This window comes from Solanum pennellii, chromosome 10 (genome assembly GCF_001406875.1).
Source record: "Solanum pennellii chromosome 10, SPENNV200".
NCBI lineage: Eukaryota > Viridiplantae > Streptophyta > Magnoliopsida > Solanales > Solanaceae > Solanum > Solanum pennellii.
In genome coordinates, this window is record NC_028646.1 from 79,747,727 (window position 1) to 79,773,622 (window position 25,896).

Here is a 25,896-nt window from a genome sequence, read left to right on the forward strand (position 1 = left end):
AAAAAGGCACAATACATATATTGAATCCTAAATTTGGTTTCAAATTTTAATTTTGACTTCCAATTTTCATAATGCACAAACAGGCACTTTAACTATCCAACTTTTAAATAAATAAGCACGTGAGTCCTAAATGACACAATACACGTATAATACCACGTAGGACAAAAAATGACATGTGTGTCTATTTATTCAACTTTATACAAGTTTAAGTGTTTATTTGTGCACATCCAAAGTTGAAGGACATAAATATAATTTGAAGTCAAGTTAAAGGACACATTTATGTATTATGCCTATAAAAAATATCATATTTTCGACATAAAAGGAGCAAAAGCACACATTACTAAGGCATAATACAAACATTGGACCCTAAACTTGCCTTCAAATTTTAACTTTGATCTCCAACTTTCATAATGCACAAACATGCACTTTAACTATACAACTTTTAAATAAATAAACACATGAGTCCTACATGAAACAATACACGTAGGACACCACGTAGGATAAAAAATAACACGTAGGATGACATGTAGGACATGTGTGTTTATTTGTTCAACTTTATACAAGTTTAAGGTCTATTTGTGCACATTCAAAGTTGAAGGGCATAAATATAATTTGAAATCAAGTTAAAGAATACATTTATGTATTATGCCCGTTACTAATTAAGTACAAGTTAAATGCATCAAATCACAACACAAAGGACAAAACTCACAATTTACATATAATCAAAGGACCAAAAATGTTATTAAACCAAATATAAAACCCTATCTATAAATACCTTGCCTTCAGTCCCCATTCTATCATCTCACAAAATTAGGGTTTTTCCACTCTCCGCCGCTTCCCCCCTTAAATTTTCGTTGTTAATTTTATTTTTGAGTTTGAGTTATATTTATTTAGATTTATGGCAGATTACCTGGAACATGCTTTCTTTATTTTTTTTCCATAATTTTACATGATTATGGGTAGCACAAGGATTAATGTGAAACAAATAAGTGATATGCAAAGAAGATGGAGATTCAATTGTTTATTGTTACGAAGAAAACACTTTTGTGTTTCTCGTGAATCCTTCGGCTATCCATAATCATGTTGAATGTGTGACTTGAAATTTTCTTGTCTTAGTAAATAAAAAAATAAAGCATGGTTTGAGGTAAATGCTAATTAAATCTTTTGAGTATGTTCATATATTTGCTTCAGTCATATTGTTTGTTAATTTTTTTTTTTTGAAAGATGTAATTGCTACTTATATTTCTATTTTTTGGTAAATGCAAATGATCAATATTGTATTGCAAATATGCAGGATTCAGTAATTTTGACAGGTTGATGTTCCAACTAGAGGGGAAAGAAGACACTCAGAAGATATATAATAACATTTGAGTATTGCTAATGTTAATATACATTATGTATTGTGTTTTTGTGTTATTCTGTATGTAGCGTTTTCTTGGCGCAATTGATAATGGTTGACAATAATAAAATGATCTTTTTTTTATATATATGATTTGCATTTTCTTAATTGTACTGTCTTATCTATGTGGTTTAAAATAAAGATTCTTGTGACGATGTGCTTTCACTAGCATTATGTTTACTGCTGGTCACTACCACTGCCACCATCTGCTGTTGTTAACGATCACTTGTGAAGTTTATTTAAACTCAATACTTTCAATGAAAATGTCCAGTTTATAAAATACAAGTAGTGATAGTACCACAAGTTCAATTTTAAAAGTTAAAAATCTGCATCTGTTGTTTAGCTGGCACAAAAGCTAAACAATCGCACAATCTCTACCCAAATCGTAATTTCCTTATTTGATACTTGTAATATTAGTTAATTAATCCAAACAAAACTACTTAACGTTGTTATAATTTAGTCATAAACTAATATATTTTTAATCGAATATTTTGACAAGGTTAATGAACAGGGAGATAAATTGATTTTATTCCGTGTAGGCTGTCAAGAAACGGGATAAGGATAAGAAGGAAGAGGAGATTCGTTTAACAACAATAGATGAGTAAATGAGTTTAGGTAAAGAATTCAGCAGAAAAACTGAAGTCAACCTTAACAGAAAATCCTGCTAAAAACATGCCAAAAGAAAGCAATATTTCTTCAGATCTTTCTCTACAAAAACTGTCCTCAACAGATAATAAAATACTTGAATCTCTTTGTATCTGAAACTAACAATAAATGCAGTATTATAATCTCTACATGTTCTTTCAATAACCCCGGCACTCTTCCAAGCTGCAAATCGGGGATTTGGAGGAGCCTCAAATTCAACTGTATAAATCTGCAAATTATGAGGAACTAATGAGGTCGTATATTCAAAGAGATGAAAACTGAAGCCTAGCAGGAAACTAGTAAAATAACGTCTTGTTTCTAATATAAAACTATGCATCAGTCTCATGCATGACAAAACCCTACACTATCTGTGAACAATATATATATGTGAAGGTCATGCCAATTTATAATTACGCGCGTATATAACTATACGCACTAAACAATGTGTAGACGCATAAAATTGAAGACAAAAGAAGTGTGTGCACCCGATATTCTTGTCACAAAGCCAAATCAACAGCTAAGTATCTGTAATCTAATCAGTGGATCACCATAAAGAGTCTCACCAGCTTTACGTAAGAGTACAGGTATCTGAAGGATTTTCCTATCTACTCTAAGGAGTTGGAAAAGAACGGGGTAGGTAAATGCTTTGCAGTAAAATATCTGCAAAAGGTTGCCATGTCCGGGGAAGAAAAAACTTCACAGCCATATCAAAGTAGACTTTAGAAGACTTAAAGAAGCCACCAATGATGATTTCCTAAAATTTTCAAATTTAGAGTCTCATCAGTACAGAGAACCCACAACCACTAAAAAAGTTAACGAGTCCATGCATTTGTCACTGCTAGTAAAATAAAATGATCTGGACAATATTTCACCATTCAACAAGGATTTACACAATTATGACACACAGGCTCATGTATTTAAGCCACCACTGCTACTGAAATAATCATGGTCTGCAGAATGGACTACCACCCAAAAAAGGGTTAAAACAAAAAAGACACGTACAAGTATTTTAGCTATCAATGTTTCCAGGTCTTTGTTATTGATAAGGATCAAAGATTCCTAGTACTATTGTTTTGTAAGTGTTCTGTGACAACTTTCAAGATTCCCCATCAGATGGATAACAATAACAGTACTACAATATTTTCTTTTATAAAAAGTATTTAGACAAGTTATTTTACTTCAGTCCCCTATGTCTTCCAAAAGCCATGCAATATAATAGGTACCCATTGAATTTGTTTATGACAACCACTCAATAAAAAGCCACCTCATTTTAACCACAACGAGAAGACATAAGGTAAAACCAAATAAAGATGCAAAATCTCTTTAAAGATGGAGAGCATAAGATACCAGCATATATCTAGGTGATACTAAATTCAAGTTGACCTGATCAACTGCCTCCCTTCTGCTTGAGTGTTATCTTGTCTCCCAAGCTAAGAGCAATTCCTTGGGTTTTGCTCCTTATCCTAATGTAGCCACTCAGCTTACTATCTGCTTGTTTCTCAATGCTTACATTCACCAAAGCATCCTCGCCAAACACGCTCTTTGCATACAAGTTAGCAGCGAGAAACCCGCATTCCCCTTCCAAAGCAGACCTGGAATCATGCATGAAAGTGCACATACGTGTCAACCAAGCCATGCATCACTAGGACAATTAATATTGCTCGATATATTCAGATCAGTAACAGAACAAAATGAACTGAAAGGCCATTCTGGAGCTTGAATACATTATTTAGAAACTCATTCGAAGCAGTTCAATTACATCCAACAGTAAAAAAACAGCGGTAAAATAAAGAAACTAAACTAGTTCCTGCAATAATAAACTATGCTTTCTTTTTTTATTAATTAAGAGGTGGTAAAGCATCAAGAAGATGCAAGAAGTTACAGAGAGAAATAGGTGATAACTCCAGAACAAAACACAGTTAGGGTCTGTGAGTTAAAACATAAAGCAAAATATCAAGGCTATGCAATGGTAACCTATAGAAGTATTTAGTAAACCCCTAGGTCTATACAGCAACCAAATACCAGTGGTTCTTATATTCTAAAGCTCCCTTAGAAGAATACTCCTAAACTCAGTCTTATGCAAACACCATCATATACATGACGAATCAGTTCAAGTACTTCCACATTTTCATACAAGACAAACAGATATGTTTGGTAGTCCGTATACATCAAAGTACATCAATTTATCTACAATGGAAAATAATAAGCACCAATCAAACACAATTTGTTTGTCATCGATTTGAAGTTCTAAGTTTTATACAGCACAATAATCCTCTGGCTACAAGTCTTGTTACAACAGACATTACCTTACTTTTCCCCTCTTTTCTCTTACATATCTAAGTCTCCAAAATTGTCCCAAAACTAGTTTCATGTATCACAACTTTGGACTATACAAAATAGAAAATGATAATAATCTAGAACAAGATGGTATGTACATCAATAAATTCATCAAAATCAATAAAGGCATACATAACAACCAAGTACAACTGTCCACACTTTTAGCCAGGCAAACAGATTACTTACAGCGCAGTAAGGCACTTCATGTTGGTTGATTTGATTATATGGTCAAGAAAATCTTTTTCATCTTGAATGACAGTGTTGACAGCAACCTGCAATTTAAAAAGATAGTGGCTCATTCTCAAGTGCTTATAAATAAAATTCATGTAGTAATTGCTCCACTATTTTCATGGTAAGACATACAAGAGACTACTCCAGAGTTTAGATGCCAAACAGAGCATTGATTAAATCAAAGTACTTCATTAACAGATCAAGATTTACAACATTAACAAGTCGTTTTCAAAACATTAGTAACCTATAGAAGTATTTAGTAAACCACCATGAGATTGGAAGTCATCAAAAACAACAAAAACTATACACAGTTTTAGTTTCTAATTCTCCAAGTCAAAATGAATAGTATACTAGGACAGAAAGAACTATTCGATTGTGGTAAAGAGTCAAGGAATAGCATACCTTGTTTTCCCACTCAAATTCTGCCCACATGGTTCTAAAAGCAGCATCACTGCACACTGCAGGGGATATATAATCCATGATGTCAATATGAATGTCATTTAGCACAACCACCATCCGGTCAAACACATTCGATGTCTCATAAACAATGTTCCCAAAAATGACGCCAGTCTCAGTTGAGGACACCTTGATGTTTGCTTTTATCTGTTTGCTCGACTCAGGAGCTAGAGTATAATTCTGTGGACGCTCAACAAGTTTAAGATCACCCATAGTTGCCAATTCCAAACATAAATTCTGGAGGGTCTCTTTAGTTCTATTAATAACTGTCACATCCAGGACAATATCATAATGATGAACTGTCACATATGCTTCCGCATAAACAGGGTCGCTAAATCCTGTTAGTTGCAGAACCCGGTTTAGTTTATTAGCATCTGTCTCATCTTTGACAAATTCTCCAGTGGCACGCTTCAAATCATCTTGGACTGCATCTTCCAACTCCAGCTGACTCATGCCCTGGAAAACAGAAATAATTTAGGACATGGAAGAACAAATAGCACCCTGCATCGAAGCACCTAAGGATCAAACACCAGCTCTAATTGATGAGCTCTGCCATTACGTAGAAACTACTTAAGAAACATAATTTTGAGGAAAACAGAAACAATTTCAATGCAAATGTTTGAGTTAAACTCATTGCTGTTCATTTTGGTACATCATCATCACCCCTCCTCTTCCCTAAATAACAATAAGCTAATTTAGTGTGGAGAGATCTGCACTCTTGAATCTTGACTATAGTCATTCATAAAAAATTAAAGTCCCAGCTTGTATTCATATTCAATCAATTTTTTGACATTAATGCTGAAAGAAACTTATGCAATGTAATATGCATGCCTCTCTTAGTGTGATTGAAACAGTAGTCAAAGAAACAAAAGGTATGACTTAAAAGCTCTGGAATGAAATGTTGAAAATAGCACTTAAAAGCACATTTCTCAGAAAGCTTGAGACACTAAAGGTGGAAAGGTGAGACAAAATAGCAAAGAAATCTGCATTCGTGCAAGGCCCACACCGCACAAAGAAGACACCATTGAGATTACACAAAGAAAACCTCATAATACAACTTTATGGTCAGCTAAGAATTGTTTTTGATGGACGAATAAATACTTTCAATTAATTTTTAATCCAAATGGCACTTTATTTAGTTTTATTTTTTTTAACCCCTTCCCCCAGGAGCTTCCCCAGGGCCTCCCTTGTTCAGCTAAGATAATTCTTTTTATTCTTCTCACATATATATAAACTGAAGTGTGAGAAAAGAACTAGAGGCGTCCTCCATGTTAATCAACCAAATACTGTTCAGATAGAAGATACTTTCTTTTCTATTTTGATAATGTACTGAAATATTCAGATTGAAGGTACTTACCCTCCTGCTCTTCAAATGGTAGAAATCAATGAGGTCATCAGGCTGAGAATGAGAAATTTGAGCCTTTGCTTTGATCTCTTCTGTCTCTCGCATCTGCTTATCAGAAAGCATTTTAACAAAACTTTCATGGCAAGAATTCAACCAGATCTTCCGGACCTCATTGCCAGTGTTACATAGCAATCTTACACACAGAACCATCCTATCATAGGAATCATTATCAATTGGGTGTGGAAGAGCTGAAGACTGCCCTAGCTGTATCATTGAGACAATGATCAGTAAAGCATTAGTTGTTGTTTTGTTCACTTCAACTTTGGATGGTTGGACTTCTTCCAATCTCAAAATGAGCTTAGTTAGGGTGCAAGCAACAACTGCCCCAAGGAAGAAATCACCAGTTAGCAGGAGGGATCTCAGATTTCCAGCAGTCAAAGATCCTTGAACTACTGTAGGGGGTGAAAAAGCGGTTTCAGAGGCAGCACTTTGAGTAGCGTATGTCCCATCAGCAAGGACAGCAGGTCTTCTAGATGAAACAGTAGTGGAGTTTACTTGTTGAGACTTTTTCGAAGAATCATTAGCTTCACCTTCTTCAGAAGCTGAATAAAATGGTAGGTCTCCAAGGCACTGTTTGATAGTTGCAATGCCACTCTCAACTTCAGAAAGAGATATACAATACTCTCCAATAATCCAAAGGGCACATGAACAAACACGTGCAGCACGAATCTGGTAGAAAGTATCCAGTAGCCTTGTAACAATGGAAACCCTTAATTTTGGATTTGTTTCAATTATCTCACGGACAAAAACAACCACATCAATTGCAGAAGCGACATTGTTGTCTCCCAAGAAGTCCATCAACAGATGGACAACTGTGCTTGCAACTTCTGGAAACTTAACAGCACATGAATGAATGGCTTGGATAAGCATTTGACGGTACTCACCATTCTTCTCAAGTTCACCGCTCTGGGTTTTCATGACTTCTTTCTTAAGTGTGAGAACGACCTCGTTGATATTCCGGGGGGTGATCAACTCAAGAACAATGTCAAGTGTTTTTCTCCTGATGTCAAGATTAGGGCTTGAGAGCGCTCTGAGGACATCCATTATCATATCAACCATGATCTCCCTATGAGAAGATTTCAATTCATTAAGTCTATCAAGCACGATAAGCTTCACATTGTTGTCACTCTGAGACTGTAGAAGTTGACAATAGGTATTGGCTGCAGCTCTTATAGCAGTTGGGGCAGAAGACAAAGAAACAAGAGTTCCAGCACATTCATAGACAACAGCAGCAGAAGGGGCATTGAGCAGTGATATAATTATCTTGATGTACTTCCCTTTCTCCCCTTTGTTTGTCCTGCAAACTTTTCGGACCAAATCCAAGACAACCATTTGAAGTAAGTCACCCCAATCAGATACTCTATCAACATGGGTCAAGAGGTAATTGATAGCACGTTCCTGAGCACATTGGAAAAGCATCAGAAATGCATTCCTTTTAGCTGATGGATCCTGCTCTGTGGTAAGAATGTTCTCAATCTTTTCTGGTGCATCTGCCAGGAGCTGCTCGCCCTGTGGAAGCTTGTAAACAGCCATCACAGCAAGTATTGCATTCCGGCGAACATATGGATGCCGGTGCTCCAAGTTGCTCATAATAGATGGAATCAGAGGTTCAATTATATCAACCTCATTTAGCCGGCAAAGGAATCTCAAAGTAACTCCACGAATGTACTCATTTGGATGCTGCAAATTATTCCTCAAGTTCTGACAAATTAGGATCATTTCAGGAAGTACACGCCCCTTAGAATCGGTCTTCTCGATAATCTCCAAATACAAAAGCAGCAGCTTTTGAATCGTGTGATCTTCAGAGGGCAAGACATATCTAATAATAGTAATAAACAGTTGAGGTAGAGTTTCACCATTCAACAAAAGCATGACAGCTTTCTTCATGGCATCAACCTTGGCAGTAACGTCGCTCCCTTCAAGAGCTTCCTTGATCTCATTGGCAAGAGCTGGAGTGCCCTTATCAAAGTGTATCAGCAAAGAACAGGACTTCTCCATTTTATTCTAGATAGCTTACCTGAAAACTTAAAGTTTCCCATAAGTTCCACCATAACATATTATAACTTTGACAAAGGAGAACAAAGTTGCAACGATCACAAAAAGACCCCAACTTTTGTTTAGTTGAAGCAGTTAAAATACCCTTAAGCAGTCCTATATAAAGAACAATTAATACAACACCGATTCTTCCATTATAAAAGAATATATCCATTCAAAAGAGGGCTTCAAACCACAAAGCTATCCAAAAGAAAGGAAATCATGCATAAATGATGCTCCTCCTAATAAGAAATAATGAAATTGCACAAAAAAAAAAGATTCAAACAATGTTTATTACATTTATAAAAGTAAATTACCAGCCGAACAAAAGAGATTAAATTCAATCACTACAGCCTACTACCAGATTTAATCCTCCCACAACTCACATCAATACTTAAATCACACTGCCGCAACAAAAACACAAGCAACACGTGACCAATCACTCAATCTCTCAACAATGCCTCAATTCCAAATTGAACCTTACTCAATATAAATAAGGCATCCATCAAACTCTATCCTCAGAATCAATTAAATCATACAAATGAACCACCGATCACTTTATACCAGTAACAAAACCAGAAAATGCACAATCTTAGTCTCAGTTTAGAAAAATAGGCCGATCTAACCTTTAATCACAATCATTTCTACAACTGAGATCATGTACAATACATATTTATACATCAAAATGAACAAATACATCAGTACACGTCACGCCTGAATCTACCGACGGCAGTATAATTGAACAAAACTATTACCTGTAGACCTAATAATCAAATTTCGTAATGCAAGCAGACTTACATAGGCAAAATCGAGCAGAGAACAGATCTAGAACGAGAATCAAAAGCGTAATTGATCTAATAAACGAAGAAGATGAGATAAGAAACAGAACTTACCAGATTGAAGGCAGAAATGGTGAGATCAAAGTGAAGAATCTTCAGAAGAGAAATTTTGTAGAGAAAATTTTTTGGGTTTTGGGGAACGGAGGAGAGAAAATGAGAATTTTATGAAAAAAGAGAAAAAAAAAATTGGTGTCTTTTTCTCAGATCTGCGAGATCCGCAGAGTGAGTTAAAATGTTGTAATGCTACAAGTCTGGAGCAAAGCTACAAGTAGATAGAAAAAAAACAGAACAAATTGGAAAAGGCTTAATACTCTTTTGTTTAAATTGTGTAAAATTTTGATCAATAATTTAAAAATATATATATATATATTTTTTCTTATTAAATTAATATGTGAAAAATAAAATTTGTGTAAAATAATAGTTTGTTACTAAATTATGGTTGATTTTTATTTATAATCTTCTGTCATAATCGTATAATAATCTTTTGTTTTGAAGATGATGACTGACATCCCATTTTTAAAAGTCTGCCTAGTATTGATTTTTTCTCTTTCGAGACGTAATGGAGTATCCGACAATGCGGAGTTGGTTAAACAGTTAACATAAGAGAGTTTTTCGCAATTGTTTCTTATAATTGTTTCGCCTCTTCAGATAAGACTTGATTTTCGTGCAAACACGCCGGATGAGGTCCTCTCTGCATCTTAATACAGTGAAGCGTGGAATTACTCCCCCAAAAAAGACCGTTATGTAGCCGTTTTAGGTATAGAAATTAGGAGAGAGAATTGAGAACTTTTTCTGTATCGCAACAATATACTATATGTTTTAAAAAAAAAAAAAGAGTGTATTTATTAGTATTCAATATTAGAGTCCAACTATATATGCAATTGAAAAAAATTAAATCAACAACTTGATAATGAAAATTTACCTCTATATATTTATGTACGTGCTTCTTCATGTTTTTACACCTTTTTTGTGTTTTAAAACACTTATTGAAAAAAGTAACCGAAAAATCTTAGCTCTACCACAATTAACCAGTAGAATTAAAAAGAAAAATCAACTATCAATTATCATACCCACAAGCTTTTTGAGCTTCAAAATTTAGCATTAATCAGAAAACAGACTAAACAATATAATTTTCAAAGCAATAACAGTCAAATTCTTAAAAAGAAAATCTAAAATATACCAAAAATATTTATTTTCATTTTAAAATTATGAACTAACATATGTGTGCCTAAAATATAAAGTCAATCTCGTTTAGAACTACAAATACAAACATATACTTTCTCATTAGACTACTTGTGATTTGCCTCTTCACAAAAGTAACTAATTACATATAAATATCATAAATAGCCCTTAATTTCCTTTAGATGTAATACACAATGCACTTAAAGTTTTATTAAATATTTTTTGAACAATAATCAACATTAGTAATTTGAATACTTTCCGATATGAAGCTTGAAAGTTAAATTCCCTACATCCATAAAAGGAAAATAAATCAAAATAATATCAAGCGAGAAAACACAAAATCCAACTTGAGACCTCAATCTTAATTGTAATAACATGTATATATTTTGTATATTAAAAACCAATACGAGGTATGTGATTTATTATTATTGTGCTTTAAAATATTATGATACCTTGAGTTATGATTTGTTAAAACATTATACGAGAAGTTATATTTATTAAATAGTCTTTATAATTTATGTGTTTTTCGTGTTTATGTGACCGTTATAACTGAAATTCAAATAAAATTTTAATTTTAAAATCAATTACTATAATAAATTAATTGTTTCAAATCAAATACACATGGACAATGATTTTTTTTACTTTTGATGCTCACAAGAACCTTTTGTACTCTATTTATGCACTCAAAGCTTCGCATTTCACTAGCATGAATTTTGTTTATTGAGTTATATTTTATATGTTATTGACCAACTTCAATTGCCTATTGAGTAAATTAATTATATGTCATTTTGGTATGCAACAAATTTATCTATGAAATTTGGGATTTTAAAGGGAAAATGAATCATAGTGATAAACATCTATTGAAGAAGTTTAAGTAAGTTTTTCAAGTTCATCCAAAAAATTAAAAAAAAACAAAAGCTTTGTATTGTGAACTTTGTGAGAGATGATTGAGGAGTATTAACGAAGATGACAAAATAAAAAATGTGATTTATTTTACTAATTGAGTTCACTTTGAAAACTATTTATTTAAAAATCATCAATAAATTAAATATAAAACGGAAAATGCACAGGTACCCCCCTCAACCTTATGCCCGAAATCTCAGACACACTTATACTATACTAAGGTCCTATTACCTTTACCCCTGAACTTATTTTATAAGTAATTTTCTACTCCTTTTCGGCCTACATGACACTAGCTTGAAAAAAAAAATCAACTAGCGTTGGAGCCCACAAAATATATGTTGTATAATAAAAGTACTCTCCTATCCAAGTCTCTTTTGTCTTTCTTTTTTTCTCATTTTATATAAGTTCAAATTGTATGTAATTTCTCTCTTTCTCGTTTTATACAATTCGATTCAATTGTATATTCCCTGCCCAATTCTCTTTTGCCTTTCTCTCTTTCTGTATATAATCGTCCTATACACTTATAATTAGAAAAAAATTACATACACTAATACAATTTAATAGATAATTATTGATTTTAGCAATACTTTTAGGGGTCGTTTGGTACAAACATTGATAGTGCATGGATTAGTAATGCATGGATTAGTAATGCAGGGATTAATAGTGCAGAGATTATTTTTTGTCAAGTGTTTGGTTCACTACTCTTCACTTAATTTTGTGTTTAATTTATAATTATACAAAAAATGCTTTCCTATTATACCCTTGTGTTATTATGAGTGCTAATTTCATATAATTGGGTCAAGGTAGATAAACACCGGACCGGATAATTTTTTAAAGAATTATTTATTCTATTTAATTAGTTAAATCAAATATATATATATATATATATATATATATATATATATGTATGTATGTATATAATTGTTATTAATTTTAAGGTATGATGTACCACTAAGAAGATCAGTAATGGCACAATGTATTTCTAATTTTTTGTGGGTCAAGTATATATCTTAAACTTAGCATAGATTTAAGACTACTTAAATTGTTAATACCTAAAGCTTATTTTTATTTATATTTTTAAAACAAATAGTTCAAGTGGATAATTGACAAATTATCATGAATATAAAAAAATCAAGAAAAAATAGAGAAAAAAATATTAGTAAAATCATTAAATTACACCAAACGAATTTGGAGAATTAAAAAATAACATTTATAACCACTCTAATATAAATAAAAAGGAAATTAAACTACAAAAAAAATTTAAAAAAGAATAAAGTTTAGTTTAGTCATTTAGGGATCTTATCCAAGGTTTAACAAACCTTGGATTAGTTATCCCTCAATTTCCAAGGGATAAGATAATACCACATATGATGGATAAGCAATCCATGGATTAAATTAAATGAAGTAACCAAACAATGTATAAGTTGGATTAAATTATAATTCATGTATTATTTTATCTAATACCGCCTATCAAACGGTTCCTTAATTTATTACCATTTATAGCAATACTATGTTAAATCTGTAATATGAATTAAAAGTGAATTATGTTTGCAATATATATGAATTATAATTATTTTTTGAAATATATTATATTTTTTCGGTAAAAAATTGACATATTATATTATATGTGTATTAAAATGTGTGATAAATATATTATCCATCGTTAAAACCTGTATTATATGTGAATAATAAATTATTCTTTGTAATATGTATTAAACTTGTATTATAAATAAATTAAACGGACAAGGGCCTAAAATACCCTTAAAGTATTGAAAATGGTACAAAATTACCCTTCATCCACCTATTGGTTCCAAAATGCCCTTTTCATCCACCTATTAGCTCCAAAATACCCTTGTCATCCACCTTTGTGTTCAAAATTGACCACTTTTTTAATTGTTTTAAAATTAAACTCTTTAAATATTTTTTAAAATACTTGGCGTTCAATTATTAATTATAATTATAATTTATTAATATAATTTATAAATTACCCACTACACACTCATTACTAACTAAACCTCACCCAATTAATAATCCAGTTATAATATCAAAATCATCATAAACACTACTAAAACACGATGAAATTATAGATTTCTGAAAATGAAATTCAAAATTATTCGAGTCTGAATCGAAGCCCCAATTAAACTTAGGTTGAGCCGCTTATTTAGGAGGATACTTTCTTTCAAAATAGAATTAGAAATTTATGATTAAAGGTAAAGAAGTAATACATCACGAATCGATTCATGCACTTTTTTTAAATATAATTTTATAAATATTTATGATTTGTTTTAAAACTTTAATATATTATTTTGAAAAAAAGTTACCTATGAAGTAACATTACATAATTGAGACGTAAGAATAATTAAGATAAACATAGTCAGACTTTTATGTTTATTGGTGATTTTTATTTAGCCACTTGAATGTATGATAATTTACTGCTAAAATTTTTAAAAACACTCAATTGGCAGTAGCTTGCATTAATAATGTGACGGGTTCATTAATTTACAGGGATTTAATTATTAATGGGGTGGGTAGTGGATTGATTTATAAATTCTACTAATAAGTTAAATTATAACATATAGTTGAGTACCACATATTTTAAAAAATATTTAAATAGTTTAAATATAAAACCGTTAAATAAGTGGTCAATTTGAACCAAAAGGTGGATGACAAGGGTATTTTGGACCCAATAGGTGGGTGGGAAGGGTATTTTAGAGCCAATAGGTGGATGGAGGGTAATTTTGTACCATTTCCAATACTTTGAGGGTATTTTAGGCCCTTTTCCGTAAATTAAAAGTGACCATGTGAAAAAAATGTTATTGCTATAAATGGTAAATATTTTTTTATCATAGTATATTTATATAAGTTTCCCTTATAATTATACAATCCGTTTTATACAATTCTCTGTACAAGTCTTTTTTTCTTTCTCGTTTTATATACCTCGTTTTATATAATTCGTTTCAACTATATATATATTATGAATTATACATATATATATTTGCTATAAAATGCAATTACATGAACTTTGCTATAGCATATAACTATAAATTCTACAATTAATATATGTGAAAGTTACACTTTAAAATATATATATATATAAAAGTTAAAAATTAAATATTTTTTAATCTAAAAAATAAAAATGTTTCGGTGTAAAATAAAAGAAAAAACTGACAGTTCACGTTTTATTACTTGATGACCAAGCAACCATACTCTCTCTCCATCCCTTTCAGTTCACCATAAAAAGGCTCTCAACACCACTCTGTCACGCTTTTTCTCCTCTCTTTTACTTCTATTAAACCTCTAAAAAACCCCAACATTTTTCTCCATCTACAACTCTTTTTCAACTACTCCGCCTGCAAATCGACGGGTTCTTCGGTGTGGTTTTTACTGGAATAATGGTGGAGGAAGGTAAGGGATCGGTGTTTCCGGTGATATTTTTCGACGGGGAGAGAGAGATGAATATTGGCAACATCAGAATTCAACCGACGCTGGTATTCAAGCCTTTTCAGTTGATGATCAGTGAGAGAATCGGGATTTCGCCGAATCAGATTTCAATTTACTTATGTGATCGTAAAGGATCTAAGTTGGAGGATCGAAGGAAAATTCCTGTCACAGGTAAAGCGAATTTCGAAGTGATTTCTCGTGAGAAGAATTGTTTCTTCCTTGTTGTCATGAAGCGTTCTAGAAAAGCGCGGAACAAGAAGGTGAAGTCTAGTAGCGTGGAGTTCGGTGAGTTTTTGGAGGAAACTGTGTTTTCACATCTCTCTTCGTCGGAGAATCTGATTCTCCTGCGGCGAAACCAGACGGAAATGAGTCAGTTTTATGATCGAATTACGCAGATGGAATTGACGAGCATGAATGAACGAGTGCAGAATCTACAGCTCCAGAGGGAAACTTTCGATCTGGTAATGCAGAATCCGGTTCCGAATCTGATGCATTTGAATAATCCGAGTTCATTTCCGAGGATCCAAGATACTTTTCCGACGAAGAAATCAGTCTGCCATGAATGTGTGAACACGAGCTCCAAAGGCGAAACGTCGACGTTCCATCACTGCAACAACGACGCTGTACTTGTTGGCTCGTTCAGGAGCCGTTCTGGACCGATCAACCGGCCAGCAAAACAATCTCTGTGAAACCGCTTCCCCTTTCTTGTGTACAGACAACAGAATTAGGCAGAAGTGGTATAATCAGCTGCGCTATGGTACATGGTATGTTTTAGTTAGCCTAAAAAAGAGCTAAATAGATTAGCAAAAATAGAAATTACAGACGTGAAGAATGTCAATTAGTACATAAATTGGCTAAGCATAAATACATTTGACTGGTGGATATAGTGGGTTGGCGCAACTGTTGATTTCGGATAAACAAGCTTTGACGCAATTTTTAAAGTTTCGTATATGTAGCGCGCTTGCATTTATCCACCTATTATTGACATGAATAAGATGTTTTGAGAATGTTTGATAAGAAACACTTTCATTCTCTGTTGTGTCTTATGCTTTTGAATTCGAATTATTCCGATTAATAAGTTCATAATATGCGAATTGAGCTTTTCAAATAAGGAATATTTTTACTTTTTATATGAATTAATTGAACTAGTGTGTTTTCTATCGAAATTGAGAAATTTAAAAGTTTACCTTAAATTGATTCTATGTCGTATAAAATTTCATTGAGTCGAATTAAATAACTTTTAAAATTCATTTCATGGAGATTGAGAACTTTTTAATAAGGAATGCTTTGACTATTGAATGATTTTACGTAACTTCAATTTGAATTAGTCGATCTTATTAAGAAATACTTATATCCTTAAATCACGGAGTGAAAAACTTTTTATCGAGAAACATTTTCACTCCTTAAATAAATCTTACCTAATGTGCATTTAAATTGGCCGAAATAAGTTAAATCTCAAATAACACATTGCTAACCAATCCATTTTAAACTGAAATTACACTATGTATGTATCGTCGAATTCACTTCTGCATCATAATTTGTATTGAAAATTATTTTTGATTACTAAACAAATTCTTTTTCATCCTAATTTGTATTTAAAATTGTTTTTGATTATTAAGCACAAATTCAAAAGGAAAATAAAATTTCACTGTCCTAACAGCTTGGTTCAATGGTTGTTACCTATGATTTCTCAGATTATATTTATTGTTGATAAGTTATTGTTTAAATGAATTAAATTTTTTTTCATCATTACATAATATATTTTAGTATTACCTATCCAAAGGATAAATCTAAAAGAAATTAGAACGGATGATAAAATTATTACGATAAAAAGGCCAGATAAAAAATGAATTATAATAATTATTCCCTCCATTTAAAAAAGAATGATCTAGTTTGACTTAAAACGGAACTTAAGAAAAGAAAGAAGATTTTTTAATCTTGTGGTTATAAATTAAAGTTATGTCAAATATACCAAAATTCTCTTAAATCTTGTGGTCTTAAACATGCCACGTGAAAAGTTAAAATTAAAGTGTTGCCAAAAAAGGAAAGGGATCATTCTTTTTGAAACATACTAAAAAAAAGTAGAGTCATTCTTTTTGAAACGGAAAAAATATTATTTTACATAGGCAAAGAAAAAACATATATATTTATAAAAAGATTATGACAAAATCATAATAAATAGATAGTTATATAGTATAAGACTTCTAAACATTACATAATAATCGATTCGATAAAATAATTCAGTAAAATTTAAGTTACCTTCAAAACAAATATTATATTATATCATATAATTATCTATCCTGACAAGTTGTTAGAATGAAACTTAGTAAGTTTTTCTTCGCAACTTCTATGAAATACTCTTCTCTAATTTTTTATGAAGAGATTTGTAATTTTGTTTTTAAAATTGAATACAAATTATTAACTTTTAAAAAAATTAATTTACATATTTAAAAATAAAATAAAGATACTATAAATTTATATAATTAATAACTTAAAATAATTATACTTTTAAAAAAATTAAATCTAATTCAAATATTAATATATTACACAAAAAATGGGACGATAAAATATTTCTATTTCTCATCTTTTTGCGTTTAACTTCTAAATTTCTAATTATATTACATCATTAATATCTAGTCTATCCTAGATACTAATAGACTGGACTAATATATATATATAATTGTAGAACTATTTTTAAACATTTCTTTCAACCAAAGTAAATTCTATAAATATAATAAGCATATTAAAATGTAGTCATGAAATTGACCCATTGATAAATATTCACTAAAATAAAAGTGTTTATTAATTTCTTAAAAATATGGAAATTAAAATTTGGTGTATTTTTGCATTTTTTTTTCTTTTCCTGGAGAAATTTTTGTAAAATCTAGGGGAAAGTCTTATTAAATTATTAAGACATTATGGGTAATTATTAACTTAAATACATTTCGATCTATTTGGACACGAAACTAATAATTTGTCGTAATATTCATTTTTATGCTTCCATCTAACATTTTGGTTTCTCGTTGGAGAAGCTAACGAAAACAGATAACAAATGGCGTCTTACGCAGTGGTAATGGAGAATTTGAAAGAGAGATCAGAATTTATGAACGAATCGATGCAGAAAAGCCAAACGATTACTGATAATATGATTTCGATTCTCGGTTCCTTTGATCATCGTCTCTCCGCCCTTGAAACCGCAATGCGTCCTACTCAGGTATTTGAGTAATCGTGTAATATTTTTCTAGATCTGAATGAATGTGATTTGTTTGTATATCTATTTTTTTCTTTTTCCGTTCAGATAAGAACACATTCGATTAGAAAAGCACATGAGAACATTGACAAGACATTGAAGGTAGCTGAATCGATATTAGCTCAATTCGATCTCGCACGCCAGGTTCGTCTTCTTTCTGTCACATTTTGCTTTTTGATGCTCTGTTTTTAGACACATGAATACACCGGAAGTAACACATATACAAAATAAAATACTAACAATAATTTGAAGATTACTTTTCTGTTTCAATTAGTCATTTCTCTTTGAATTTTACAGACGGAGGCCAAAATATTACGAGGGCCACATGAGGATCTGGAAAGTTATTTGGAAGCAGTTAATCAGCTAAGAAATATTGTTAAATTTTTCAGTACTACGAAAGGCCTGAAGAGTAGTATTGGTATGATTAATCATATCTCCAGTTTACTCGCGAAGTCTGTTCTCAAGCTTGAAGAAGAGTTTCGTCAGCTTCTAAACTTGTACAGGTCTGTTATATTAAAATTTTCTTCATATGTTTTACGTTGTGATATCGATGAATGTATGTTAAACATTGCCTGATCCATGTAAAATCATAAATTATATTTGAATTGCAGTAAACCTATAGAACCTGATCGTCTTTTCGATTGCCTCCCCCAATCTCTGAGACCGTCTACAGGATCAGATAGTAAAGGTGATGGTGGTGGAGCAAAAGAGCATCAACGAAGTTTAGAAACAGTTGTTTACCACCCTCCGGATCTTATCCCACCGAGAATACTTCCATTGTTACATGATTTGGCTCAGCAAATGATTCAGGCCGGTCATCAACAGCAACTGTATACTATTTATAAGTAAGTTATCTCCAGGAACCACATCCCGTTTAAGCGTCAGGGAGAAATCCTGATCTTCCAATTACGATAGAAATAAAGCTTGAAATGAAGTATGCGCTCAAGTGGATCATAATCTTTTTCTATGATGATCTTTTATATGACAAAGTAGTTCTTTTTTTTTTTTCGTGGATATGCTATTATGTCTCATATCGTTTGCATTTTCCATACATACTGTTTGTATCCAGTGAAATACGTTCGTTAGTCATGGAGCAGAGTCTTAAAAAACTAGGTGTGGAAAGGCTCGGTAAAGAGGATGTACAGAAAATGCAGTGGGAAGTTTTAGAGGCGAAAATAGGAAACTGGATTCACTACATGAGGATATCCGTAAGCTCTGTCATATCATCTAGTTTTGATTTGATCCTTTATTTTCACCTTGTTATAACCTATACGTCGTTTTTGACACAGGTAAGGCTTTTATTTGCTGCGGAGAAGAAAGTCTCTGATCAAATTTTTGAAGGTCAGGATAGTCTTAGAGATCAATGTTTCGCAGAGGTTACTGGAAATAGTGTCGCGGTGCTTCTTAGCTTTGGAGAAGCCATTGCCAAAAGCAAACGATCGCCTGAAAAGCTATTTGTCCTTCTAGATATGTATGAGATAATGAGAGAACTTCAGACAGAGGTACGATGAAATGACCGAGAAGATATCTCTGTCTCCTTATCTTTGCTTTTGGAAAATCTTCGTTTTAACTTGTACTAATTTTTGGTATTTCTCTCCATTATCCTTCCCCGTGGAAGGAGAATATTGTTGGTATGGCAGATGGATAATATTTTCGGAAGCCAATATTGTAGTGAAATGAGAGAAGCTGCTAAAGTGTTGACTAATCGTCTTGCTGAGACAGCGCAAGAGACCTTCGTGGATTTTGAAGAAGCAGTAGAAAAAGATGCCACCAAAACTGCTGTTCTTGATGGAACTGTCCATCCTTTAACTAGTTATGTGATTAACTATGTTAAGTTTTTATTCGAGTAAGTCTTCACAATGATCTCCGATCCTTTCCCTACATTAGGAGTTGTTATATATTGCACTCTGGCGCTGATCATTCTTGATATGGATCGCCTTGTGTAACATCTTCGTATTTTCTTCCTCTTTTGATTGCATCACTTCCCTTGTCTATCGGAAACAATTAACTTATCTGATCTGGTGTCACTTTACATTCATTTCTTTTTCTGTTTTAAACATTGCAATATCTCAGTATTATCTATTAACTGTGGACAGTTATCAATCAACTCTAAAGCAACTTTTCGGAGATGCTGATGATGGTAATTCCAAAGACCAGTTGGGAGTTATAACGACACGGATATTGCAAGCTCTTCAGAGTAACTTGGATGGGAAATCTAAGCAATACAAAGATCCTGCATTGACTCAACTATTTCTAATGAATAACATTCACTATATTGTAAGATCTGTTCGCAGGTACGTTAAGATGTTTCTTGAGAGAATGAGCTGTTTCGTTTACTACAAATTTATCTTTGCACGTTCGTTCTATGATGGTATAGGTCCGAAGCAAAGGACGTGCTTGGTGATGATTGGGTTCAAATTCATAGAAGGGTAGTCCAGCAGCACGCAAATCAGTACAAGAGGATCTCTTGGTCTAAGGTTTGCTAGTTCTACTCTCATGATTATCGACATCCTTTTTTAGTATTGTTCATGGAACATTTTCTCGAGTTTTTCTGTATTTGTCCTTGCTGCAACAGATTCTGCAGACTCTCTCCGTCCAAGGAGCTTCACCAGCTGGGAATTCTTCATTTACCGGTGAAGTTGTTAGTAGCAACACTGGTATCTCAAGGTCCGCGGTGAAAGATAGGTTTAAGACTTTCAACATGTTATTTGAGGAAATTCATCAGAGGCAATCTCAATGGACAGTTCCTGACAGTGAGTTGCGCGAGTCTTTAAGGCTAGCAGTTGCTGAAGTTCTATTGCCTGCATACAGGTCTTTTGCCAAGCGTTTCGGGTAATGCTTGCTTAACACTATACTTTGGAAATGATTAGTAAAAACGTATATAACTCCCAAATCTTATCTGAACTCTTCATATTTATAATTACGTCTATCTAATGTCATTCTTTTGTTCTGTTTATTCATCATCATGTCATTGATGTTATTATACGAACGTTAACTTAATGTTATGTGATTAGGCCAATGATCGAGGGTGGTAAAAATCCGCAGAAGTATATCAGATACACTCCTGAAGATCTTGAACGAATGCTAGCTGAGTTTTTTGAAGGAAAAACCTGGAAAGGACCTTAAACAGATCAAGAAAATAGTACTATATATGCTTTATATGAGTAGTTTAGTTTGTTTTTGAAGTTCTTTTGTTGTAGTGTTAATAAAGGATGTAAAGTGTGTGATGCATTTTTATTATATTGTTGTAACTTTCATATCTTGATTGAAATAAAATCATTTCATCACTTTTTACCGGTGGTGTGTTTAGTTGAATATTCGTTGGTTTCGAAATGGAGCACCAAGAGTGGTTGGACATCTATGGTAGTTAATGGTAACATTGATTATTGGAAAATAAAAAATTGAATAGAACTAATTCGGTTCTTCGATATTTTGGTTTGGTGTTTGATGTTATTTTTTCAAAAGTTCGGTTATTAGGTTGGGTGTTTGATGTAGGAGTCTAAGAACCGAATTTTTATTTTAAAAAAATAAATTAAATCATAAACAAATTAATTGACAATTAAATCATGAACAAATCGAAGTAGCAATAAATGTATAATTCAATAGTTAACTTCAAATATTAATTTCCAAGAAAAACTCAGACATATTTCTGCCAGTGTACATTATGTAAAGGAAACTGTTTTCGTACTTATTTTTCTCGAGAAATAGTCGGAGTCACAATATTCTTGATAAAGACAAATATAGTTCTTTAGTTAGCACAATAGTGTTCCACGGCGAGACGCATCATTCTTTAACATAATTTAAAATTTTAAAATATCTCATATTTTATCCTTATTTTATTTTATAATTACATAAAAAAACCGATTGAAAAATACTAAACTATACCGAATCCATAAAAGGGAAGAAAAAAATAAGATAAAAATGGAGGGTTGATTGATATATATTTTTATTAAATTTGGCACTTGGCTACCTATTAAATTAACACCGTTTAGTATTTCACTATTAAAATACACAGATAGTAACTTGAAATCTAATTACAAAATTGGCATAAATAATTATTATCTTTTTGCTTAAATTTTATGTTTAATTATGTTTTTCATATGGTCTCCTCTAATAGATAGATTAGAAGATCGAAAAAATTCACTTATTATATATAAATAATTTATTATAAAAACAGAAGAATCCGTAAACTAGCTTTTTTTAAAAAATTAAAATGAATTTATTATCATTACTATAAAAATTAATGCATATATTATTTTTTCTTACACACTATCAAACAAACCCTTAATAACTTTCCTATACTTAAAAAGGGAAAAATTGCAAAGGTTTATCAATTAAATGCTATAATAGTGTGAGAATTAATTATATTAGGCAAATTATACTACCTCCTTTCCATCTTATATATTAGCTTTCAGATTTCAAAAGTCAAATAAATCTATTTTTGATCGTAAGTTTTTTATAAATTTTATAAATATTTTGAATTATTAATTATTGTGACTCATACTACTTTTTACGTAGTTTACAAATATATAAATTTTATTTTGAAAAAATTGAAGATTTCATGTGCAAATTTCCGGTCAAACTTAAATTATTTGACTCTCAAAATATAAAAGATGTCATATAAATTGAGACAGAGGAGTATCATTTAACGAGTACGTGGTTTATCTTCTTGTGAGTGATATATTATTTCATAAGAAGGATGAGTGGTTTTCTTAATACAACTTCGGGTAATTCTTACCTTTTGAAATAATTTTTGGATTAAGTTATACTCGAGATTTATTATTTGACATAATATATAAATATAAGGTCGAATCCAATTGATCTTTTTTTTTCTGATTTATATTAAATTATCTACATTTCGTGTATAATTTTGGATAATTTTTATATCTTGAGTTAGATTCTGAATTTGGAGGTAGAATTTTATTGTTTCACTTTGATCTGTATATTTATTTTATGTGCATATGTTCTACACACCAATTGAAGGTAATGCCCCTTTTCCCCCTATATTGACCAATAATAATAATGTGAACGTGGTGAAATTCTTAATTATTTTTTATTTTAAGTTTCGCGATAAATTTAGATGTCAATTATTAAATCAATTGCGCGTCCTAAACGAGTAATATAAGTGTAAAACAAGTGGATTTTTTAGCACTTCTATAGTCCTCACAATATTGAGAATTCATATTCATCTCGATCCGAAGAAAATGCTTTATATATATATATGTTAATTTAGTCACCATTTTTAAAATGAACAAAAGAATATTTCATACTTGCGTTCTCTCTTCCACATTTTAATTCCAAAAATTTCGCCTTTGTGCTTTTTTGAGTTTATATCTCTGTAATTTCTGAATCTCCATTTTTTCCTAAAATCTCCTAGAAAAAAACAATTCGTCCTCTCTCCCTTTCTTTTTGATAAAAGAAAGGAGGGAAGGGGACGAATTATAACCATGACAGATTCTTCAGGTGATGATAAAAAAGATGAAACAAAACCTGTTTTAGGTTATCCTGAACAATTTTCTCAATCGGATCATAATATTGCCTCGCCTTATCCCAATCCGGCCTATCACTATCCTCCACCATATGATCAACATCTATATCAATACCCCTATTATTACTACCCAAATTACCAATCCAATTACTATAACGATGACGACAACAACAATAACAATATCTCGCAACCCCAATTATCTAACGTACCCCCTCCGCGACGAAAAATTATAACTTTTTGTCGTGTCTTTTTTTGCCTTATCGTCGTTCTAATATTGAGTTTCAGTATTTTTTTCGTAGTTCGAATTTGGAAAAATTACGCATATTACCCTTCATTTGAGGTTGTATCATTTATTGTACATTCTTTCAACATATCAAATCCCACCAATAAGTTAACAGTGGATTGGGAAGTAGATGTGAGTGTGAGGAATTCAAATAGGAAAGTGGAAATTAGTTTTGAGTACATATCAACTAGCTTGATGTACAAGTTACAACTACTTGAATCGTCATTTAGCGCGCCTTTCAAAGTGTCTACAAAAAGTAATACTAAGTTTCATGTCGATTCTAATATTCCAAATCCAAATCAGGTGAAAATAGGAGGACTTGTGGTCGATGAAATGGCTCGAGATTTGAGAAGAGGTGACAACTTGTTAATTGATTTGAGAATAGAAGCAAAAATACTAAATCAAGGTCCCGGCATTCGCTTCGAAAGAGATTTGTATCTATCATGTGATGATTTAATTTTGAATTTCAAGAATTCAACTAGCTTGCCAGAGTGGGATGGGAGAATAAATAATTACAAATCGAAATGCGAATACGACGAAACTTGGTGGTAAGTTTTTCTTATGTTATATTCATTACAATTTAAATATTTTCATAATAACATTGTTTGTCCAAATATTTTGACTATCGTGACAAAATATTTAGTCATTACAATAAAATATTATTATAGAAAATCCTGACATTTCACGTTATCTATTATGAATTACTCACCCTAACATCTTAATTTCTCTTGCCTCATTTTAATTGAAGGGATGCCATATGGGAACCTTGGTGAAATTTCATGTACACATCAACCAATAAGAAGGATAGGCCACAAGTGACCTTATTGCCTATATCTTATAACATCGAGGAGCATGATGAGATGAATTCTTCGTTATTATATAAGTAGAGTCTCGCGTTTCAAATATTCTTGAAAATGAAGAAACTTCGGATACAGATCGCTTCTTTATATGTATATATTTTCACCAACCGTAAACATGTATTTTTTTTTCTTTTTTATTTAGTCAAGTTTGATATACTTAAGCTAGTATATTAGGTATCAACCACAAAACCTAGAGTGATAAAGCATAGACATGAATATTACAAATAGTTTAAGTTATATACTATGTATTATGTATAAAAGTTTTTTTTTAGGTCATGTTTACTTTTTGTAACATAAAATTTGCCTTTATTTTTAATTTTTACAGATCTCAATTTTTATTGAGGTATCTCTGTAAGTATCCTTTGATAATGTAAAAACTTTTGGTGCACAAAATTTGATGTATATAAATATATTTGATTTTTGTCTCTCTTTTTGGGTAGATATGTATTTTATCACCTAATTGCTTTTAGCACTTTGCAGTTGGTGGCCATAGAATAAATGTTTTTAAAACAGGAAGACTTTTTATTCTTATATTTTTTAAATATTTTTTTGATAAGTACTTTTAATTTTCTTGAGCCGATAATTTATTGGAAACAATTTATTTAACTCATAAAAACAAAGGTAAAAAATCTATGTAATTAAACCTTCTTCATATTTAGGTATAAAATTATATCGAATACGTTATATGTTTGTTATATATTGTTATATAATTAGCTTTATAACTTTTTTTAAGCAGTTGTGGGAAGTTTGGTGAAGTGCATGTGGGTGGAGGTGGGGGTGGGGTGAGGGAGAACTTTTTGCAATTATATTTTTTATTTTCGTAGAAATTTAAGATAAGGATGCGTACAATAGTTTTTTATGGACGGACATTTCTCTTGATTTTGTGCATCGCGAGAGCTTTTGTGTGCTTAATTGTCTTCTTTTTTTTTCCTTATAGTCTCTTTGAGGCCGTAGTTATTTAAATTTATTCTAGAAAATTCGACTTCAAAGATAAAGCTAGTACTCCTAATTCAAAATTACTTCATATCTAAAATTCAAATTCAAAATGTCTGTTATATCTTCTGAATTAAATGTTAAATGTGGCTCCCATGCACTCTAAAGAAATTGCTCAACTGTCGAATTTAATTATCATCCCCCCACCCA

General features: G+C 31.7%; 4 protein-coding genes and 1 long non-coding RNA gene across 6 annotated transcripts; 4 read left to right on the forward strand and 1 right to left on the reverse strand.

Annotated features, from left to right (window-relative positions):
• The first annotated feature begins 783 nt into the window (after window positions 1-783).
• On the forward strand, window positions 784-1,487 carry LOC107001677. The gene is made up of 2 exons (XR_001454435.2): window positions 784-1,144; window positions 1,295-1,487. It is a non-coding gene; the product is annotated as an uncharacterized LOC107001677 (long non-coding RNA).
• Window positions 1,488-1,961: 474 nt separating this feature from the next.
• On the reverse strand, window positions 1,962-9,622 carry LOC107002235 (coatomer subunit beta-1). 2 transcript variants are annotated; one of them, XM_015200170.2, is made up of 6 exons: window positions 9,401-9,622; window positions 6,426-8,490; window positions 5,015-5,524; window positions 4,568-4,653; window positions 3,428-3,636; window positions 1,962-2,273 (listed from the first exon to the last, which is right to left on the reverse strand). In XM_015200170.2, exons 2-5 carry the CDS (start codon window positions 8,469-8,471, stop codon window positions 3,432-3,434), a joined length of 2,847 nt encoding a protein of 948 aa, XP_015055656.1. In that variant the 5' UTR covers window positions 8,472-8,490; window positions 9,401-9,622; the 3' UTR covers window positions 1,962-2,273; window positions 3,428-3,431. The 2 variants fall into 2 exon arrangements, with proteins under 2 accessions (XP_015055656.1, XP_015055655.1); XM_015200169.2 differs by having other exon boundaries at window positions 3,392-3,636; window positions 9,401-9,621.
• Window positions 9,623-14,677: 5,055 nt separating this feature from the next.
• On the forward strand, window positions 14,678-15,928 carry LOC107001718. Its single transcript, XM_015199689.2, has one exon. The coding sequence runs from the start codon at window positions 14,824-14,826 to the stop codon at window positions 15,559-15,561; it is 738 nt and encodes a 245-aa protein (XP_015055175.1). The 5' UTR covers window positions 14,678-14,823; the 3' UTR covers window positions 15,562-15,928.
• A 1,904-nt stretch (window positions 15,929-17,832) lies between these two features.
• LOC107032433 (exocyst complex component EXO70A1-like) lies at window positions 17,833-21,416 on the forward strand. Its single transcript, XM_015234035.1, has 11 exons — window positions 17,833-18,086; window positions 18,171-18,266; window positions 18,420-18,625; window positions 18,734-18,967; window positions 19,192-19,330; window positions 19,412-19,624; window positions 19,763-19,968; window positions 20,219-20,416; window positions 20,500-20,599; window positions 20,698-20,954; window positions 21,137-21,416. Exons 1-11 carry the CDS (start codon window positions 17,925-17,927, stop codon window positions 21,246-21,248), a joined length of 1,923 nt encoding a protein of 640 aa, XP_015089521.1. The 5' UTR covers window positions 17,833-17,924; the 3' UTR covers window positions 21,249-21,416.
• A 1,969-nt stretch (window positions 21,417-23,385) lies between these two features.
• LOC107001934 lies at window positions 23,386-25,029 on the forward strand. The gene is made up of 2 exons (XM_015199886.2): window positions 23,386-24,441; window positions 24,642-25,029. Exons 1-2 carry the CDS (start codon window positions 23,570-23,572, stop codon window positions 24,664-24,666), a joined length of 897 nt encoding a protein of 298 aa, XP_015055372.1. The 5' UTR covers window positions 23,386-23,569; the 3' UTR covers window positions 24,667-25,029.
• The last annotated feature ends 867 nt before the right edge of the window (window positions 25,030-25,896 follow it).

Excerpts from the sequence above, each read along its gene's own strand:
- LOC107001934 (XM_015199886.2), top strand. The coding sequence starts at position 23,570 with ATGACAGATTCTTCAGGTGATGATAAAAAAGATGAAACAAAACCTGTT. Across the intron at positions 24,442-24,641 it reads GAATACGACGAAACTTGGTG|GGATGCCATATGGGAACCTT; the intron begins GTAAGTTTTTCT and ends TTTTAATTGAAG.
- LOC107002235 (XM_015200170.2), bottom strand. The coding sequence starts at position 8,471 with ATGGAGAAGTCCTGTTCTTTGCTGATACACTTTGATAAGGGCACTCCA. Across the intron at positions 5,525-6,425 it reads ACCATTTGAAGAGCAGGAGG|GGCATGAGTCAGCTGGAGTT; the intron begins GTAAGTACCTTC and ends TCTGTTTTCCAG. Across the intron at positions 3,637-4,567 it reads ATGAAGTGCCTTACTGCGCT|GTCTGCTTTGGAAGGGGAAT; the intron begins GTAAGTAATCTG and ends GCATGATTCCAG.
- LOC107001718 (XM_015199689.2), top strand. The coding sequence starts at position 14,824 with ATGGTGGAGGAAGGTAAGGGATCGGTGTTTCCGGTGATATTTTTCGAC.
- LOC107032433 (XM_015234035.1), top strand. The coding sequence starts at position 17,925 with ATGGCGTCTTACGCAGTGGTAATGGAGAATTTGAAAGAGAGATCAGAA. Across the intron at positions 19,625-19,762 it reads TGAGAGAACTTCAGACAGAG|ATGGATAATATTTTCGGAAG; the intron begins GTACGATGAAAT and ends TTGGTATGGCAG. Across the intron at positions 19,969-20,218 it reads TATGTTAAGTTTTTATTCGA|TTATCAATCAACTCTAAAGC; the intron begins GTAAGTCTTCAC and ends AACTGTGGACAG.